A 20,561-nucleotide genomic window follows, 5' to 3' on the forward strand; every position below is an offset into this window, starting at 1 on the left:
CAAAAATAGAAATAACTCAAGAGTGACAGTGGTCAGTGAGTGTGGTGAGTTGAAACGTGATATGAACAAGATATTAGTTCTGTGTGACACAGTATGCTCTTGCAGGGATCGAAGGGGAAATGTTCTCAAAGCTGACTTTAAGATTGAGGAGAAGCATGTCAGTCTCATGGTTGACACAGGTTCCAAGTGGACCATTATCCCAGTATCCTTGATGAGGAGTGTGTGGGGTGAAAAGGTTTTGAAAGAGTGTGACATTTTTCCGTCTGGATATCAAGGCGAGAAAATTGATCTATTAGGCTACTTCGAGGGAAAGATTGAGTTTAAAAACAGGTCAGCGTCTGGTAAAGTATACATTTCAACTGATGGACCGGCCATCTTAGGACGTCTCCATCAGTATGATTTGCATATTGTAGTTAATCCTAGGTCTGATGATCCAGTGTCTATTGTTGATAATTCTTCCTTGGATGAGATACTAGATAGATTTAAAAATGTTTTTAGGGATCAGTTGGGGGAACTCATAGGTTATTCCCACCATATAATCCTCAAGGAAGGTAGTTGTCCTGTCCAGCATAAGGTGAGGAGAGTTCCTTTCGCTTTGCGAAAAGAGGTTAAGGCTACTTTGGAGGAAATGCTTCAAGGTGGCATCATTGAACCCATTGAGGCGTCCCCGTGGGTTTCACCAGTAGTAATTTCGCAGAAACCAGACAATAAAATTAGGTTCTGTGTGGACCTGCGTTCATTGAATAAATGTGTGGTTGCTGATGTGTTTCCACTACCAAATATTAGTGAGTTAGTGTCGACACTCAAGGGGGCCAAGTTTTTTAGTAAATTGGATCTAAAGCATGCGTACCATCAAATTTGCTTAGATGATAAGTCCAAGCACTTGACTGCATTCATCACTAGCGAAGGGACCTTCCAATTCACGAGGTTACCCTTCGGACTTGTCTCTGCTGCTAGTGTATTCCAGAGATTAGTTTCTGAGGTCTTTAAGGGTTTAGATAAAGTATTATACTTTCAAGATGACATCTTGATCTATGGAGATTCTCTGGAGGAGCACAATGGGATTCTGCAGAGTGTGTTACGAAGAGTGGATGATGCAGGTCTTACTTTGAGAAGGGAAAAGTGTGCGTTTCTTCTGAAGGAAATAGAGTATTTGGGTTTTTGTCTGTCTGAGGAGGGCATTAAGCCTAAGAAGAACTTGTTGGAGGCCATTGAACTAGCTCCCTTCCCCGTTGACAAGGATCAACTTCGATCCTTCATGGGATTGATGGAATTTTACTCGAAATTCGTGAGGGATTTCTCTTCCAAGACCGCTCCCTTGAGATATTTGCTGAAAAAGGGTGTCAAATTTAATTGGACTGTTGAGCATGAGTCTTGCTTCAATATGATCAAAGGGGAACTTAAGTCTGCTAATGTTCTTACCCCTTTTGATACTGGTCGGTCCTCTATCTTGATGGTTGATGCCAGTGGGGTAGGTCTTGGTGCAGTCCTCTTGCAAAAGCATGGAGGGGAGGAGAAGACCATCGCTTTTGCGTCCAGGCCCTTGTCTGTCTCAGAATCAAATTACTCAGTCATAGAGCGTGAGGCTCTTGCCGCTGCTTGGGGCACGAGTTACTTTAGGACCTACTTGTGGGGGTACAAGTTTGTTCTTCGTACGGACCATAAACCTCTTCTAAATGTTTTAGCTCCGGGTGGTGCTGGAAAAGGGTCTCCCAGGTTAGCGAGATTGGCCTCTCGTTTACAAGACTACCAATGTGAGATTGAGTTTGTTCATGGCTGGAAAAACATTCAACCAGATTGCTTGTCGCGTCTACCTGTGCGATCCAGTGGATGTGGCGGTCCCTCTAAGGATGTCTTAGATGACTTAGCGGTTGCTGTAGCAGATGATGTTTTGTTTTTGGGTGGTGATTCTTTTTCTCATGATGAGTGGTCAAAAAGTATGGAGGAGGATCAGACTTTAAGGGCAGTTATAAATCTTGTCTCGAAAGGAGCAAGAAGAGAAAGCACTGTTGAGCCTCAGGTTAGACCCTTTTTGAAAGTCTTGGATGAGCTTTCCTTGGAAGGGAAGGATGTGTTGATGCGGGGGGATCGCTTTGTTCCTCCTGGTTCATTGAGGAGTAGGATTCTTGACTTAGCTCATGAGGGCCATTTGGGTCAAAGCCTCACCCAACGTCGTGTTAAAGAAAACTTTTGGTGGCCTACCGTTGATAGTGATGCAGTGGATTGTGTGTTGAGGTGTAGTTTTTGCAAAGAAGGGGAGAAGCGTTTGAAAATTGTGGGATCTCAGTCACCACAGAAAATTGGTTTTGATAATGTACCTTGGCACAGTGTCTGTTTGGATTTTATAGGCCCTATGAGTGAGTTACCTCTGAATCAACGTTATGCTATTGTTGTTATTGATTGTTACTCGAAGTGGCTTTGTGTTCAGTTTGTGAGGGAGATAAATACTGATACCACCATTAACTTTCTGAAGGGTGTCTTTTTGAATGAGGGATACCCATCTGTCCTTATCTCTGATAATGGCACTCAATTGACGTCGTCGAAAATGGCTTCGTTTGTACGTGACTGTGGCATCAAGCATCAGAAGACAAGTCTTTACAATCCGCAAGGAAATGGTCTCTGCGAGAGAGTGAATCGTCTTGTGAAGGGGGTGATTCAAATGTTTGTAGAAGGTGGTTGTTTTTCGCGTGTGCAAGAACTCGTCTGGGCTTACCGGTCAACGCCTCATAAGAATGGAGAAAAATCTCCCTTTGAACTAATGCGTGGGCGTGCACCGGTAACAAGATTGACTCCTGCCTGGTTAAAATGTTTAGATGAAAAGCTCTTATCCCAAAGCAATGTTTCCTCACCTATCTCTGTGGGTGATCTTGTTAAAGTAAAGCCTGGTAGGTGTACTAAGGGACTTAGCAAATTTAGAGGTCCCTACAGAGTTAAGAAAGTCTTTCCACATTTTGTTGTTCTGGCCAATGGGGAAAGTTGGAACTATAGGAGGGTAGCTCTTTACCAAAAGAAGAAGGATTTTTCCTCTGATGGTTTAGTGGCTGGTGGTTCTGGGGGGTGCAATGGATACTTGTTGACTTCTGACAGTAGCTCTTGTTCCACCTCTCAACCTACTGTACGGGGGGAGGTGGGTAGTGGGGATGCTTCCACTTCTTCGTGTATGCATGGTGGTTCTTTGGTTGATTCTGTCCCCACCACTTCTGTTCCCACCACTTCTTCTTCTTCCCCATTTGAAGCCAGGTTGAGAAGTCCTCGCTCTCGTCGTCCACCCACCTATCTGGATGACTATGTAGGTCTCGAGACCCTCATTAGCATCCCTCCATTGGCTACCTATTGGCAAGAGGATTGTCTTCAAAGCTCTATTATGGTGCCATAGGATAATCCACCAAAAAGCGCCGGCCTATATGTCAGATCTGGCATCTCTGTATGAACCGAACAGAGCTCTAAGATCGCAGGGAATGGGCCTGCTCAGAACACCTCGCTCCAAAAAAGCCAGAATGGGAGGCAGATCCTTCCGCTCCATGGCATCCAGGCACTGGAACCTCCTTCCCACGGACATCAGGCTTGAGACAAATGAGGTCTTCTTCAGAAAGCGGCTAAAGACCCATCTATTTACGGCACAATGTTACTCCTTTCTCCTTAGTCTTTGCTCTTCCACAGCGCGGGGACACGCCGTGAGGCGTCACCATGCGCTCTACAAACCCCTTTAAATTTAAATTAAAATTGATCTATATTGTTTTTCCTTTTATGTTTTGTTTCTTTTCTTGTTAAGGGGGGAAGATATGTTGTACAGTGCTTAGCTCCCTTCTTGGGCTGGCACTCTAGATTACTGTGGGGGTTCCTAGTTCTGGAGTTCTCCTGCGCCTTGTTGGCAGTTGGAGCTCTGGTCAGATGAGGGATGGTCCTACCTGCTCTGTGCTGCAATAAAGCTGTTTCCTGAAAGTACCTCTTCGTGGAGCTTCATTTGTGTTTACAACACACTGGCAAAGCCAATAGATCTTGGCAATGCCCAAGCTACTGGCCTTGTCAATGTGAATGTCTTTAGCCATGTTGTCTAGCAGCACATCTGCTTTTCAGAATGGCTGAAAGTCACTGAAAAAAGCAATATGATGCGGCCAGGGCAGGCCACATCATAGCGCTTTTTTGTGTTAGGAGGGCAAGGACAATAAACTCACATCGTGGACGAAGAGACTCTGCATCGGCTCAACATACTGTGATTCTGGGCTTTCAGTGACTTTCAGCCATGCTGGACAGCAGATGTGCTGCTAGACAACATAGCTAAAAGACATTTACATTGACAAGGCCAATAGTTTGGGCATTGCCGAGACCTATTCGCTTTGCAAATGCTTGTTATTGTTGCTTCCCCCGTTGCCATTGCCCCAACTCCCATCATTGTTGCTTGTCTTCTTTTTGAGGTTGCGTGCCTTCAGCTAAGGGCTTAGTGACCATTCCTCTACGGCTTCTGAACAGTGGTTCTCTTACTGTAGATGGCGACGATGAAATTCAGCCTGCGGTGTGCTAGACTCTGAGTAACCTGCCCCCCGACCCCAAACCCCGGCAGAGTGAGCTCGCAGAGATTGACCTAACACAAGCTACCAGTGTGTTTAGCAGGGGGTGCAGGAAGCTTTAAGGAGTAAGATCTGTGCTTTGTCAACACAATGCACATTTAACTGTGTATTAGTTCCTACTGGGTGCATCGAGCACATACTTCTGGAACTGATAACTAAATGTATTCTTCATGTGAACACAAATTACGTTTTGATTTGCATCACGATTCAGACTGGAAAAGGATTAGTGCTGTGCTGGAGACTTTAATAGAGTCGCACGTGCAGTAGACAACGTGTGCTAATGTAACAAGTTGTGTATTTTATCACTGTGTAGGTTGTAAACATTACGCACCAGTAATTCAAGTTCTACAGTGACGAGTTGAAAGTAACTGTTACATGACTCTGTAACGATGTACAGGGCTGGCAGAGGCAAAGAGCCTGCTGCATTGCTTCAGAGAACTTTAGAGCCAAAACTGCAGAAAAAACACAGAAAAGCTTTTTTCTCGTTGCTTTTATTTTTTGTTCCATCCACTATTAACTATCCATTTAACTAATACCTGCCTTCCCGTTCTCTACCCCCCCCTTTGCAGTGACGGCCACTGCACAGCAAAAGTGGGGGGGGGGGCACACAACAGGGAATTGAGGGTAAAAATAATATATATTTTTTAAAAACCTACTTCTCTCTGCCCTGTCACCGATGGCCACCTCGGTGCTTTAATCCTGGCAGTCTCTGGGAAGGCACAGACTCCCCACTCGATCCAGACGCTGTTCTTATGATATTGAAGCAGCGCCAGGATTGGTCTGAGCAGCCTGGTCTGCCGCTCAGACACAGCCTGGGAGCCTGTGGATTTTTTCCAACCTGACTGTGAACACAGCTGGGTTGGAAAAATAGAAGTGCACATGTCTGTTTGGCCAGCCTAAGACGGTCGGCCAAACTTACATGCGTACTTCTAAATTACCACCATTCCTGCATGTCATGGCCCGGCCCATCACGCACGCAACGTCAGCCAGAGCCCATCACAGAAGATAAAATGATATTGGTTTAACATAGTTTTATTTTTCTGTGACAGGCTCGGACCAGTGGGGCTATGCTTCCCTGCCATTACAGAGAACCCGCCCATGCCCCATTGGCCCCTCCTAGTCTCATCACTATCCGATATGCAAAACCAGCAGTTTGCCCGTGGGTGAGATCTGTTAGCTTTACCAATGCTTGTTAGAATAAGGAACCACAGATGAGAGTTTGGGGCTGCAAAGTGTCTCTTTCCTTGGAGGGAATGGGATTGAACTTCCTAATGTGAAAAATACACATTTTTGTCTTCTGGAAAAGGAAGCACCTCATCCCATCAGTGGTTCAGTGGTGTAACACAAAATGATAATGCTCCCCCCCCCTTTCAGAGTGTGAAGAGTGGGCCCCAGTCTCCCATATCCCACAGATATTTATTAGTATTGAGCTGGTTGGGGGATCCCTGAAAGATTAGGCCACCCCTGTGCTGCATGGGCCTGTATTGCACCACTGCATCACACATCTTCCCCCCCCCCCCCCCCAATTGTCTGTAGCTGTATCTACATAACTATATTCGATTTTTCCTTGTTTCTGTCTTTTCTTTCTCACCTTCTCTCTACAGCCAACCTTTTGTCTGGCTTTCTTTTTCTGTTTCTCCACTTCTCTTTCTTTGTCAGTCCATGGGCTCTCACTCTTCCCTTCTTCCTTTAGTTCTCTTTCCTTGTCTTCTTTCCTTTGCTTTCTTTCGCTCTCTGAGTCCCGCTTAGTGCTTTCACTCCCATTTCTACACTCTTGTTTCTTCTTGCCTTCCCTATCTGCCCCTGTCTCACATGTCATCCGCCCTTGTCCATCTCTCCAGTCCAGTCATGCTAATATTAACCCTTTAAGTGCTGCCGTCGGCCAACGGTCGTCACGAGCACTACCTTGCCAGTGCTGCGCACGACCATTGGCCGACGGGTCAACATTCGTTATTCGAACGTTCAGCACTGGGCGCTGAACGTTCGACGCTCGGAAGGTGTTAAAAGAAGTGATTGGCGGGCACCGGCCTTCCTGCTTCTATTTGAGATGTGTGATTTGTTTCCACTACAGGGCGGGAAGGAGTATCTAATGAGAGCACACTTCTGCCTCCCCAGCGTGGAGAAGGAGGAACTCGAAGGGAAACCCCCCATTTCTGTGAAGTTTGAAATTCCTTATTTCACAGTCTCTGGCATTCAGGTGAGTAAGCTGATGCGAAGGGGTCAATATGACAGATACAAGAAGTTTTACAAGAACATGTCAGCAGTCAAAATTTACTGTTAAAGTAGACTATGTGTGGCAGTAGAGTAGAGTGTGGTGTGGTGGCAACGAGTGTGACCTAGAGATGGGACTGGCATATAGGCAAAGTGTAGTGTAGGAGAGAAAGGTGTGGTCTAGGAAAAGGGGCTTAAGAATGGAGTGTTTTATAGTCTGTTATGTCGATGTATATTGCGAGCTAATAGCTTGTGAGGGTATCCAGGGGAATGAGCACGTGTGGAGGCGTATGGTCCCTGCAAAGTTATTCAAAGAGCCAGGTCGTCTGCTTCTTGCAGAACTAAAGAAGTGAAGATGAGGCTCTAACGTGCTGTGGGAAGTTGATCCATGTTCCATGTGCCATGTAGGAGAATAAGTGACCTCCTGCTCCAATGTTGTGCGAGGCTTTACATGTGTGCGTAAGGTGTTTGAATTGGCTGCATTTGTAGATGGGGGAGCAGAGGAGCTTTCTGAGAAGGTGAGATGTGAGTGCGGCATGGGAGGTTGAGAATGAGTCTTGCAGTGGCGTTCTGGATGGTCTGAAGTTTGTGCAGGAGCTGCTTGGAGATTCTGTGTGACATTGTGTTGCAATAGTTTAGTCTGCTTGTGATGAGTGCTAATGTGAGGGGTTTGTCTGATGATCTGCGGCAGCCACTTGAAGATCTTTCGTAGCATATGTGGAAGCAGGCAGTCATCCCTACGTTAACTTGTGCTGTCATGTTGAGCTTGGTATCCAAGATGATCCCCAGATTCCTGGCGTGGTTAGTAGTTGTTGGTCCTAGCTCTGTTGGCCACCAGGTGGTGTCCCATTGGGAAATCTTTTTAACTAAGACCAGTATTTCCATCTCGTTGGAGTTGAGCTTCAAGCAGTTGGTTCTTTAGCCATTCTACTACCATGGTCATGCAGATGGTGAAGTTGGTTCTGGTGGTTGTCTTGCCCGTCATGGAGAAGATGAGTTGAGTGTTGGCATAGGAGAAAATGGTGATACCTTGGCATCAGATGTTATTGGCGAGCAGTGACATGTATAAGTTGAACAGGGTCAGGCTGAGGGACAATTCTTGTGGGACTCTGCAATCAGGTTCTTGGTCTCCGTTGTGGAGGGTTGGTAGTCTGACTCCTTGTATTCTTCCTATGAGGAAGGAGCAGATCCAGTCGAGTGTGGGCCTTTACATGCTGGTCTCATGGGTCTCCTGATGAGTGTTGTGGGGCACTGTTGAATGCTGCGGAGAGGTCGAGCAAGATGAGGGCCACTGTTTCTCCTCTGTTCAGGATGGTGCGGATGTTGTCGATGGATGTGACGAGTGCTGTTTCTGCTGTGTTTTTTTTCCGAAAAGTGGTTGTGAAATGCTTATTGATGGCCTTCCTGATCACTTTGGCTCGGTAGGGGAGCAGGGAGATTGGTCGGAAGATGCTCAGTTGGCTCTGGTCAGCTAACGGTTTCTTGGGGAGGACATCAACCACTTCATGCTTCCAGTCTTCTGGGAATGTGGCGAATGTGATAGAAGAGTTGATGATGTGGGTGTGGGCATTGCTAATCAGTGATACTCCAGGGTTGTAGACATAGGGGAAGTAAGGATCTGTTGGGGCCTCTAAGTGAATGGTGTGCATGATCGTCCCTGTATCTTCTCTGGTGAAAGTTTTCTATTTGGTCAGGTGGTAGTCTTGGTTGGTGAAGGGCAGATAGGCGATGAGATCGCTAGGGTTTGGCTGATGTACGAAGCTGCTCTAGATTTTTTTAATTTTGCTGCGCAAGAAGTCTGATAGGTCGTCGTAGAGTTCTTGGGTGGGGGTAATGCTGTTGATAGACGCCGAAAGGGTAGTGACTTCCTTGGCAATAGAGATCTACTTGCAGCTGTTGGAACTGCCTTCAATGCGTTCAGCTAGCGCTCTTTTCCAGGTGTCTCTTAGTTGCTGTTGGTAGTGTCTGAGTGAAGCCTTGTAGATGGTTCTATCAGTGGTTTTGTGGCTGGCTGTCCATTTGCTTTTTAGCTGTTTGCAGTGTCATTTGGAGCCTCGGAGGTCCTCTGTGTGCCAGCTTACCTGCTAGTTGGTTCTTCTTTGCTTGTTGGGTTTGATGGGACTGAGGGAGTTTGCACGGTTCTTGATCTAGTTGTTGAAGTTGATGTCCTTGTTGAGGTTGTGCTTGGAGTTGGGTTGATCAGAGCTGAGGGCTTTCATCAAATCTGCTTACGAGATTTAGCCCAAGCAACAGCTGGATAGGTTGATGCTGGTGGGTGCATTTGCTTGCGATGTGTTGATTTGGAAGTGGAGGATGGAGTCGTCGGTCCAAGTGAATGATGAAGTAGAGTTGTACTTAATGCTGTCAATAATCGTAAAGATGGGGTATTGTGTGTGTCCTGCGATGTGTGTTGGCTCTGTGACAAGCTGGGTTAGTCCAACGTTGTTCAGGCTTTCAAGGAGTGTTGTGAAGCAGGGGTCAGCACTGTCTTCTAGGTGGAAGTTGAGGCCGCAGAGGAGTATGAAGTCTCTGGAATTGATGGTGAGAGGGGTGATTAAGTCTATGAATAGGCTGGGGAAGGTAACTCAAAGTCTGGCTGCTCAGTAGATGAGGATTCTATTTAGGGTGAAGTTTTCAGAGATTTGCAGCTTGAAGTGCAGATGTTCCATAAAAGGGGGGGCATTCCCATTTTATGATGAGCACTTGATGGAGTTTTTGTAGATGATTGCGAGTCCTCCTCCTGGTTTGTGAAAGCGATCCTGTCATGCGATCTTGTAGCCCCCTGGTATTGCTGCGGCAATGTTGGGTGCTGATGTGGAGTTGAGCCAGGTTTCTGTTAGGCAGAGGAGGTCTAAAGCGTCGCTGCTCAGAAGGTCCCAGATCTGTTACTTGTTTGCTGAGAGATCGTGTGTTGAGTGGCATGCATGTGAGTGAGTGTTTGGATACGGGTTTGCTCTAGCGTGTAGTATTAGGTGGGTGTGTTTATGGTATTGCTGGAGCTTGCATGGGATGTATGGGTAGGCTGCTGCAGCTGAAGGGTAAGTGAACACAGGTGAAAGTCCCTAGTGAGCGTGGGTGGCAGCAGTTGAAGGAGAGGCGTCCTGGGTCGAGGGAATGAAGGAGTGCTGCAGAGTATTGTTGTGGGGCAATCAGACCAGGATTTGTGGCGCTGGTCACAGTCCAGGCGCGGACGTGCTTGCCTTAGGACAGGCGTACTTAAAAGGAATGGGCACATTTTTGATACCTTGACTCTGTTCCAGGTGCGGTACATGAAGATCATTGAAAAGAGCGGGTACCAAGCCTTGCCCTGGGTGCGATACATAACGCAGAGCGGAGGTGAGTCTGAGTGACACATTGAGGGAAAGGGCAAAAACTCCTAGTGACCAGAGAGACCAAGGTGGGTAGGGCCAGGGTGGACTGGATAATGAGGAATAGACCGATTTCTGTGCAGCACTGTGTGCTCAAATTTACAGAGCTTTACGTAACCAAGTATGGGACGTAGCTACAAATAGTGCAGGAGGTGCAGTGGCACCGAAGTGTCCACTGCCCTAAAACTATAGCTGCATGTACTTTCAAACTGGGGGTACGCGGTCCATTTTCTACCTGACATTAGGGCCCAGGACCGGGGGTCAGCCCATTATCAACAATCATCCTGGCAGTGGCTCTGGAAGTAGGGGAGCGGAAGGTGCTAGAGAACTCCCATAAATCCTGAAATAGTTTCGATGGAGAATGAACAATAAAGGCCCCCTGCCAGTGCTTTTCTTCTGGCTGCATTTCTTGTGTTTTCAAAAACAGACTGTCGCATATCTATTATGCTGTTAGTAAGGTGACATTATTGGCCAACTTCCATATTTAGAAAATTAAATTGTTCTAGCACCACTGCGTCCTGGATTCAAAGGTGACTATCTGTTATCCAATCTGATGTCGCCCAATAAAAAGGAACATTGAAAAAAATCCCTGCCTCTCCATTTCCCAGAGGACAGAAAGGTGTATTGAAAAAAAAATGCTACCTCTCGGGACCAGTGGCACCGTGATGTCAATAATTTCTCTATTTAAATTCCAATCTGCTTTTTAGGCTCGCAAGTGACCTGTCCAGTCACTAAGCAAACCTTCCATTGCATCCCGATTACCTGCACTTCCAACTTATCAAACTGTTGTTACTAGTTTCTTTCTTTAGCAGAGTGACATCTAGAAGCAATCACATCTCGAAGGCATGAAAACGGACTCTGGCTTCTTGCTGTCTGTGTCGCCTGGGCCTGGCTTTGTACATCCATTTCTGCATTATTATTATTTTTAGCAAAACAAAGAACAAGAAATGGCAAAGCAAATGGGTCTCACCTTAGAAACCTATTGGCTTTGTCAATGGTTTTAAGTCATGCTGTACAGCATCCCCAATTCTGTGCTGTAAGGCTAAATTATCAAAAAAGCCCATGTGTCATTTTGAGCGGTCTTGCTTTTGTAATTGGCTGATCCAAGTGCGCGAACACTTTTTTTTAAGCACGTGCAGTAGAGCAACATGGAGGGTGCAGGTGTGGTGGACATGGTGAACGTGGATGGGGCATGGGTGGGGGGGAAGTAATGTGGGAGAAAGAAGTAACAGGTGACCTAAGTAGGGAATGGATGGGGGAAGTAACATGGGCAGATGGAAGGAATACGGAAGGCCAGGGTGGGGAGGCTGAGCAGTAGGCAAGAGGGCAGCCTGGAGTGAACGGGGGAGAATCATACTATCGAGAAAGCAGCAGGGGCAGGACACTACATTAAGTGCAACATAGAGGGGGTGGGGAGAAGCTCACAAGCAACAGAGAGCAACATGAAGTGCAGGGGAAGAGAAGTACACAAGGGAGACGGCTGAAGAACACATGCCCTCTTAACCAAAAAAAAAAAAGTAGTTCTTGAAAAGCAAGCAGTGATAGCATAGAAGCCAGCCAATTAAAAGAGATGGTGAAGAGGTTATGCTCCATGTGAGGGACAAACACAAGAACGACAAGCTTAGACAAGAACAAGAAGCAGGCAAATGAGTGACAAGGAAACCCAACCAAACAATTGACTGCTCTAAGCCTCCATAGATCTTTGTATGGCCACAATAAGTCTTGCAACACACAGCAAAAGTTCAGTATGGAAAAGCAATTGGCATGATTCAAAACTTATAGGTCCTCATCAATGTGGTAGATTATTGTTTTAATAATCTTTGCAGTAGAAGTCGGTGGGAGACAACTCTGTTGTAGTCGTTCGGTCGCTCCCTCCCTCTCTCCCTCCCTCCCTCCCCCCCTTCTCCTCCCCTCCCCCCCTTCTCCTCCCCTCCCCCCCTTCTCCTCCCCTCCCCCCTTCTGCTCCCCTCCCCCTTCTCCTCCCCTCCCCCCTCCCCCCCCCCTGATGAAGCCTTTGTGACGTGAAACATGTTGGCCGTTCTTTTGGTGAATGGTATCTTCTGTACTGTAGCACACTGAGTGCTGTTGGTGGGTCACTGAACGATGTTGTGGCTAACCCAAACTCTCTTGTTTCTTCTTCTAGATTACCAGCTACGAACAAACTAATGTGGCCCAGTCTCGAGCCAGGGGGCGACTTCTCTTCTACAGCGTGAATTTTACATACGAACTGTCAACCCAGAGAAATCTTTGTATATGAATACGATGCACATTTCTAAGAGCTTGTTGTTATTTTTCTACAGGATATTGGTGTCATCCAAGACCTATTCATAGGATGTGCATCTTTGTGTGTTGGGTGGATGCTTTGATTATATGAATTCAGTACCACACACACAGTTAGTTTTTTGGTGATCCAGCGCTCAAACAGAACAGGTAATGCAGCGGTTTGCCCTTTTCCCATATGAACCAAATTTGCATTGCGCAAACAGACGACAGGTTTGCCTGTGTCATAGGCCCACTTCCTCCACCAAGTTATGTCTTTGTGGTCTTTGCTTCTTGACTGTCAAACCTCTAAGTAGCCTTCCATTCTGGACACATTTTATGAGCTAAATGTTATGAGAAGCCTGCCTGGAAGAGTTGCAGAGGATAGCAACAGAAAAGCCCTCTGTGTTGTGTTTGGGACAGGGGGTGAGTTTTGGGATTTAGTCTCGTCTTTGGCATGTCCCCTTTGTGTGATGTGGTACTTCAACTTCCTGCACAAGAGGGAAAGATTGTTTTTATAAGTAGTTTTGTACCTGCATGTGAGGGTGCTTGAAGGGTTGCTGGGGGCAAGGTGCCTTCTTGAGGGGTGCTTCAGCAGCCTGATCCCAGACTCTCTTGATGTGGGAGTCGGAGCCTGTGCCAGTTGGTACTCATGGGAGTGGAGACTAAACTCCTAGGTGCTCAGAGCTTGCCGCTACCCGTGGCACTATTAGCGTCCACCTACTTATAGTCTCATTTTATTAAACTTGGACCTAGATCCCTCACATGGTAGGGCCTGGCAGCAATCTACTACCCTTCTCCTTTCTCGTCTTTGCTGTTTTTAACGACCAGAAACTCCCCGGTGGGCAGTCCTGGGCATTAGCGTGGAGCTTCACACAATCTGAGATTAATCATTCATTATTTTTTATGTTTTAGTATATGTTACTGAATTTCAGTGCAGTGTGTGAGCTGCTGTGCAGCATGTCGGGTGTAAATGAGCAATAGGGAGGCCTGAAGTCATACAGATTTTCAGGAGAATTACGGACTATAAAAATTATTATTGTTTAAATTCAGATGGTAAAGTGATTCTAGATATAAATCAGGCCTTTCCTAATAATATACTTTAGGTACTCTTTTTGTAAATGCCCTGCTCCTTATTTTATCCACACTGCATAGGGTGCGCTTCATACTTGTCTGACAGCCAGTAGACTCTTGCGCCAGCTAGATCGCCTCTACCTTGACTGTCTTGCTCCACCATTGCCAGCAAAGACTGCTGGTAGAATCGGTCAGTCTGAGTGGTCGTAGGTCCAGCTTCTTCCACACACTCTTGTTGACGGACATCTGCACTATGGGAAAAACTTCTCAGCAGCTGGATGAACCAGCCTGAAGGGGAGGATCCTAAAGATTGGACAAATACCAGTCTAGCTCTAGGCATGTTCATTACCTTATGAATACTCTTTTGCTCTTGTCAGGTGTTCAAAAGGAATACCTGTAAATGTATATATTCCATACTTGAAAAAAAGTGTTTCCTTTTTTGATTCAGTGAGAGAAGCTGTTGGATCAAACAAGCAGAGTCCAGCCAAGCTTTGCCGGGTGTAATGCATTTTCTGCTATATACCCCATCTCAATTTGATTCATCCCCCCTGCACCATTAGTGTATTTTATCAACGTATACACTCTACCATTGGCTGACGTTCTCACCATTAATAGAGACCATGGTCTCTCAGCATTTGGTAGCTTTCCATTTTTAAGAAGCTGGCTGCGCCCTTAATGCCGTTGCCCATTCGACAAAATCAACGGTGAAAACAGTGGAAGCCCACTGTAGTGAACATCGGAAAGTTCTGTGAGTGCAGGTGTTAGTCACCTTTTTCCCCACAAATCACCCCAAGGCTTAAACCTTTTTTAAAAGAGTTACGAACTAGAGCGTACTTTATTAAAAGCACACGCAGAAACGGACTGGACTTCTTGACAGTAGTAATTTTTAATTGCAAAACTTAAACATAGGGGAAACGTGAGAAACTCTTTTCAGTAGGTACTGATTTGTCCATGCAAACTGAGCCCACTATTGTCACCAGCAGGACCACTCTGGATGGAGATTATCCCTAGAACAGAGCCATCAGTGTTTTTTCTTCATGATGATTTCTGGAGTTGTGAATGTTTCTAGTTGACCGAATTTTAGCTTCTTCTATCTTCTTACATTGCATGTTTCCAGATGCTCTAAGCCAGGCTGTCCCTTGTGAACTGAAATACTGACCTCATTAAGACAGAGTCCTAGGTTCCACTTTTATGAAAAACTTATAGAGCGTGCTATTCAGCTCACATTTATGGACACAAATAAAGAATGAACTGTACTCCTGGCGAGAGATGCCAGTTTTCAGTGCTGTCTGCTAGCTAATTCCCACATAAGGTAGGGCATTTGTTTTAACAATGGCTTGGTGCTTTGCTTGCTTGCCACAAGAAGGCAATAATGAGCCACGATCATCTCCCTTGGGCCCACTGTGAATTTAAATTGAGCCCTGGTGCTTTCAGAGATCATATCTGCTCAGACTAAAACCTCTTGGTTCCCACACAGGGATACAACTGTACTTAAACCTACAAAAGGCACTCATGGCAGTGAGGCACTGTCTGCAGAGATTTGTTTTTCCCCTTAATCTGTTTTTCTTATCCTGGATGAAACATTAGCCTCTTCGCATTCAATTTACTTCACAAAAAAAGGCACTTCTTCCATTGAACAGAAAGTAAAGGGTAACCAAAGTTTGTACCTCAAAAACCCTGGTGGGAAAATGTGACGTAAGTATAACCCTCTCCCAAAGGGCAGTTGGGGTATAACCGAGCATCCGTCCGTTATTTTAAATGTGTCCACCTGTAGGTCATTGCTGTTCCTCTCTTGGCCGGAATCAATTCTAAATGAATAAAGTTTACTAAAAATTCCTCTGTCTTCCTTCCTGTTGGTCCTATATGTCATCTAGAAATACACATTAAATACCACTGGTAATATTGCTAGGGGGCATATTCGATCCCTGTAAAAGCCAGAATATTATATAACAAAAGAAGAAATGCATAATTGACAAATAATGTAGCTCACATACGAAAATATGCTGCATCGGCTTGAAATCTAAGAGAGCTGTAACATTCCCTTAAATATGTTGGAATATATGCTTTTTTTAGGAATGTAATCTCTATTAATGTATTTCATTCCTCAAGTCTTTTTTTAATGTAAACAATTGTCAGATTCTTAGACCCTTCTCGCAAAGGAAATGTCTTTTTTAATATTAAAAAAAAATCTTGTTTCTTACTATTAATATTTGCTCTTCCTAGATCGAGATCTCTGCATTCTATCGATCTTTAACATTTATTGCATGTATTTTTCTTATGTAACCTGCTCTGCATTGCTGAACCTCCCAGACTACTGAAATGGAAGCGACATCAGATCAGGGAGGGAAGTTTAGTCTGACAATCCATTACAGTAGCAGAAGGTGCGAAGTACCCGGTTTCTTGTTGATGGAAAATAGCACCTTATTGCTTTGGAATTTTGATGCTCTTAACTCGTGTGCAGACTGCACTTCCTGCCCGCCTCTCAGGCACTTCACAACATGGAGGACAGCCTATTTAATAAAAATACTTAAAAAAATATGAGCGAGATAGATTGAAACGTGTTTTGATTATTAAATCTGGCAGAATGTAAAACATTAATTGTTGTAAGCTGTAAATTATTTTGGAGAAAGAAAAGTGTATTTACTGAATTTTTTTCCCACCCTTTAGGCCAAATAATGCTTGCAGGAAAAGCATATATTGAGGTACATCAATAAAAAAAAATTAGAAGTAGTAAGTGCTGAACTATCTAGGAAATATTTTAGCATCCTCGATATATAATGCAAACAAACCTGCGTCCATACTAGCATAACGTTTAGCTGTTTTATGTGGCCCATTTTTTAAGATGGTAGGATGGATGGCTTACTTGGTGTTCATTTTTTTTTATTCTAGAGGGCTAAATATTATCTCAATCAGAAAATAATTGCTATTTTATTTTTATTTAAATTGCTTTAATTAAAAGGTGTTGGGTTGTACAAACGGTTATCCTAGCGAGATGTCTATCATGCATAATCATTTTGTAGGAATCTGGTAGCCCAGTAAACATTATGGCAGATACCATAACTTTAAATTGTATTAGTGTGAAAACACCAATATCTGGGTGCGCTGAGAACTGAATTCCACTTCTGATCAGACTATTGCACTTCTGCTTTAAGAAGGGTTTTGGGAATTTTGTTTGTAAAATGCAAAAAATTCAGAATGTACAGGAAGTCATGCTGAACCCATGTGTTGTTAAATAGTAAATAATACTGATTTAGTACATTATTGCAACATGTAAAAATTCAGACTTTTCCATCTGAATTGCATCAAGCCTCAGGATGAAAATTGCCTTCATAGGAAGGAGGGCTTCAGTAGGATCATCATAATCTTGTCAGCTGACTACTTTGTGAATTATACCACCTGACTCCCTCGGGCCCATGGATGGATATGGGGACCCAAGGACATGAAGGTAGCATCCCAAAACTCAAATCATCACTCATGCTTTGTTTATTAGATCTATATATTATTATTATTGTTGATAAATTAAATATGCACCGGTTTGTGTAGTCTTAAGTTATTTTCTGAAAATGCAGTTGTCTGGCTGGTGTGTGGAAAGTGAGACTGTGGTTCAGATATTCTGGTCCTACGTTGTGGGCAGGGCTGGTTGTGGGGAGCCTTGTATGTGTGTGTGTGAGGAGCTTGAAGGTGATTCTCTTGTTGATTGGGAGCCAGTGGAGTTGTCAGAGGTGTTGTCATGTGGCTGCGGTGTGGGATGTTGAGGACCAGTCTGGCTGTGGCGTTTTGGACTGTAGTTTCCTGAGCTGTTTCTGGGGGATGCTGGCATAGAGTGTGTATCCGCAGTCCAGTCTGCTGGTGATGAGTGTGTGGGTGACCGTCTTTCTTAATTCTGTTGGGAGCCATCTGAAAGTTTTTCGAAACAGGCGGAGTGTGTGGAAAAAGGATGAGATACTGCTTTGATTTGGCGGTTCATTGAGAGCGAGGAGTCCAGTAGGATGCTGAGGCTGCATGCGTGGTCTGTAGGGGTGCGAAGTGTTCTAGTGTGGCGGGCCATCAGGAGTCATCCCAGACTCAGGGGGTGGGTCCCAGGATGAGTTCTTTTGTCTTGTCCGAGTTGAGCTTGAGGCAGCTGTCTTTCATCCAGTTAGCGACGGCCTTCATTCCATTGTGAAATTTGATTCTGGCGTCTGTGGGTTCATTGGTGAGGGAGATAATCACCTGGGTGTCGTCATCAGCATAGCAGACAATGTTGAGTCCATGGTTTCTGATTATGGCTGCGAGAGGGGCCATGTAGACCTTGAAGAGTGTGGGGCTCAGGGAGGAGCCCTGGGGTCCTCCACAGCTGGTCTCTGTAGGCTCTGAGAAGAACGGGGGTAGTCTGACTCTGTGTTTGGCCGGTCAGGAAGGAGTGAATCCAGTCTAGTGTTTTTTGTTAACGCCCGCGTCATGGACTTTCGTGATTGGGGTGCAGTGGGAGACAGTGTCAAAGCCTGTGCTGTGGTTGCTTCGGAAGCCGAATTGGGAGGTGTCCAGGATGTCGTATTCTTTGAGGAATTCGGAGAGTTGGGCATTGATGGCCTTCTCAATGACCTTGGCTGGGAAGGAGAGGAGGGAGATGGGTTCTTGTGATCTGTTGGGTCGGCAGACGGTTTCTTTAGCAGGGGCTTGATCTCCGCGTGTTTCCAGTCATCAGGGAAGGCAAGTGTTTCAATGGATCAGGTGATGGTACAGTATAGCTGGGGGGCGATGGAGGCGGCTGCTCTATTGAAGATGCAGTATGGGCAAGGATCAGATGGGGCTCCTGAGTGGATGATCTTCATGGTCTTGAGCTTGTTATCTGTGGTGAGCGGAGTCCAGTTGAGCACGATCTGTTGGGGTGCGGCGTGGTCCCTTGAGGTGGTGGTGAATGAGGTGGCAGGGTTTTGGGTGGCGAAGCTGTCATAGATCTGCCTGATTTTGTGGTGGAAGAAGATGCAGAGTTTGTTGCAGAAGTCTTGGGAGGGTGTGCTGTCTGTGGTCTCCCTGTTAGACCTGGCAAACTCCTTGACGATGGCAACAAGTTCTTTGCTGCTGTTTGCATTGGAATTGATTCTGTCTTGGAAGGCCATTTTCTTTGTGGTCTTGAGGAGGTGGTGGTGTGAGTTGATGGCAGATTTGAATGTTGCGAGGGTTTCCGGGGTTTTGTTGTTCCTCAATCTCTTCTTGAGTCGTCAGCAAGTCCCTCTCGACTCGTGGAGAGCAGGAGTGCCAGAGTGTCAGTGCAGTTAGAGATCCACCGGTGAAGGTTGAGCACTGCAGTGCTGGTGACTGTTAGTGTTGGCGGAGTGGTTGTGCTCCGGAAGTCGACGAGACGTTCTTCGGTGGCCTTGTTCCAGCTATGACAGGGGGGCAATGAGGTCAGTGGTGTAAGGTGGTTGTGGCAAATGTGAGCTATGTGCAGTGGTGGTTGGTCCAGAGGAGTTCGGTGGTATGGCTGTAGTTGATGTTCCCGCTGGGGGAGAAGACTGGGTCTAGCATGTTGCTTAAGAACGATGTTGGCGAGTTTCTCCAGCAGGGAGGTGGTGTTCTGGTCGCTGGGATTATTCAGGTGGAAGTTGAGGTCTCTGAGTAGGATGTAATCGGTGGATACAAGAGCCTGGGGTGAGATGAGGTCTACAATGGCGTTGGTGAAGGGCGGGTGGGGGCCGGGGTGCCTGTAGACTAGGTTGCAGCAGAGGGAGGTGTTCGGGTTGGTCTGGATCTGGAAGTGGAGGTGTTCCATGGTTGTCGCTGGGTCATTTGAGTGAGTGGTCAGCCGGAAGGTGTTCTTGTGAGCCAAAGCGATGCCTCCTCCTAGTTGGTCGGCGCGGTCCTTGCAGGTGATTTTGTAGCTGTCAAGGCTGGCGATGGCGACATCCGGTCCAGAACTAGAGTTGGACCAGGTTTCTGTGAAGAAGGTGACATTGGAAGCTGTTGCGCAGAGGAGGTCCCAGATTTCTGTGGCGTGTTTGGGGAGGGATTGCACGTTGAGGAGGATGCAGTTGAGCCAGTTGGGTGCGCTGTTGTTTGACTGGGTGGTGGACGGAGCTGGCGTTTTGGCGTGAGTGAATGTGTGGCTGCAGTTCCAGCAGGTGAAGAGTACGTGGGACTCCTTCAGAAATGCGAGGTGGCAGGAGGCATGGAGTCCTGAGTTGAGGGCAAGGAGGGTGTTTGCGTCGTAGAGGTAGAAGGTCTGAGAGCCAGCGGTCCAAGCACAGACTGGCACAAATGGGCTTGCCTTTGGCGCACCAGCGGCCGCCATTAGTGCTGCGGGGGTGTCTGGACAGCTGGGAGGCTGGAAAATGCGGGAAGGGTCACTAGAAGTGGGACGGGGCCACGGGGGATCGCAGAGGCAGGGCCAACAAAGAAGCAAGAAACACAGAAAAAGAAAAAAAGAAAATGAAAGTAAAAAAGGCAGAAGCAGGAGAAAATTAGAAAGGGAAAAGCAGAAAAAGAGAGACAGAAGGGCAGCAGACCAGTGATACTTTGCCACTAGACCTTCAGGCATGAGGCACAGACAGGACCCTGAGGGTGGAAGAACTCCTGACCTCCAGGTCAGCAGCAGCTAGCAGACGGAGCTGTGCCGTGAAGGGAGCAAGTCCACTAAAGGTTAGTGGACTGTCAGTAGGTTAATGCAGAACAAGGCCTTTCGATAACTTTCTGTCCATGTAATCTGTCTAGAAATGACTGGTCACCATACCCACCTCAGACCTACTGTACTGAGCACAAGGCATCCATAAGAAGTTCATTCCTACAGTAACATTTGTGAAGAAAATGATATTTGGGAAAGCAAGATATGTTAACAAAGATAATCACAGTGGAAATCTTCGACCCCAAGGGTTTGTCGCAATGGGTAACTAACACCGAAACCCTTGTGTGATGCAGTAAACTGAGCTTCCATGTAAAGAAATGTCTATCTGTGGGCTTTAGCACAGTGTAACAACAATTCTGTCACATTTAAAGACGCCTACTGCATTTGTATTACCATTTCATAATACACAGATCAGCAGCAATACTTGGCGTGTCATTGTGACCAATTTAGGCCAACTGTTTTTAACATAAGTGTTCC

The 20,561-nt window shown here is 46.0% G+C and overlaps 1 protein-coding gene across 2 annotated transcripts in view; it reads left to right on the forward strand.

Annotated features, from left to right (window-relative positions):
• The window catches only part of AP1M2 (adaptor related protein complex 1 subunit mu 2), a 103,381-nt gene extending 86,365 nt beyond the window's left edge, over window positions 1–17,016 (forward strand). The window contains exons 10-13 of one of the 2 annotated variants that reach the window (XR_015309342.1): window positions 6,640–6,765; window positions 10,040–10,115; window positions 12,291–13,876; window positions 14,141–17,016. Coding sequence is in view for 1 of the 2 variants with exons in the window: in XM_086961764.1 (XP_086817890.1) it covers window positions 6,640–6,765; window positions 10,040–10,115; window positions 12,291–12,313 (225 nt within the window). In the remaining variant the exon portion in view is untranslated. Of the gene's footprint in view, window positions 1–6,639; window positions 6,766–10,039; window positions 10,116–12,290 lie in introns of both variants that reach the window. The other variant, XM_086961764.1, reaches the window with a different exon arrangement.
• Window positions 17,017–20,561: the final 3,545 nt, after the last annotated feature.

Source organism: Lissotriton vulgaris, chromosome 1_1 (genome assembly GCF_964263255.1).
Source record: "Lissotriton vulgaris chromosome 1_1, aLisVul1.2, whole genome shotgun sequence".
NCBI classification, from domain to species: domain Eukaryota; kingdom Metazoa; phylum Chordata; class Amphibia; order Caudata; family Salamandridae; genus Lissotriton; species Lissotriton vulgaris.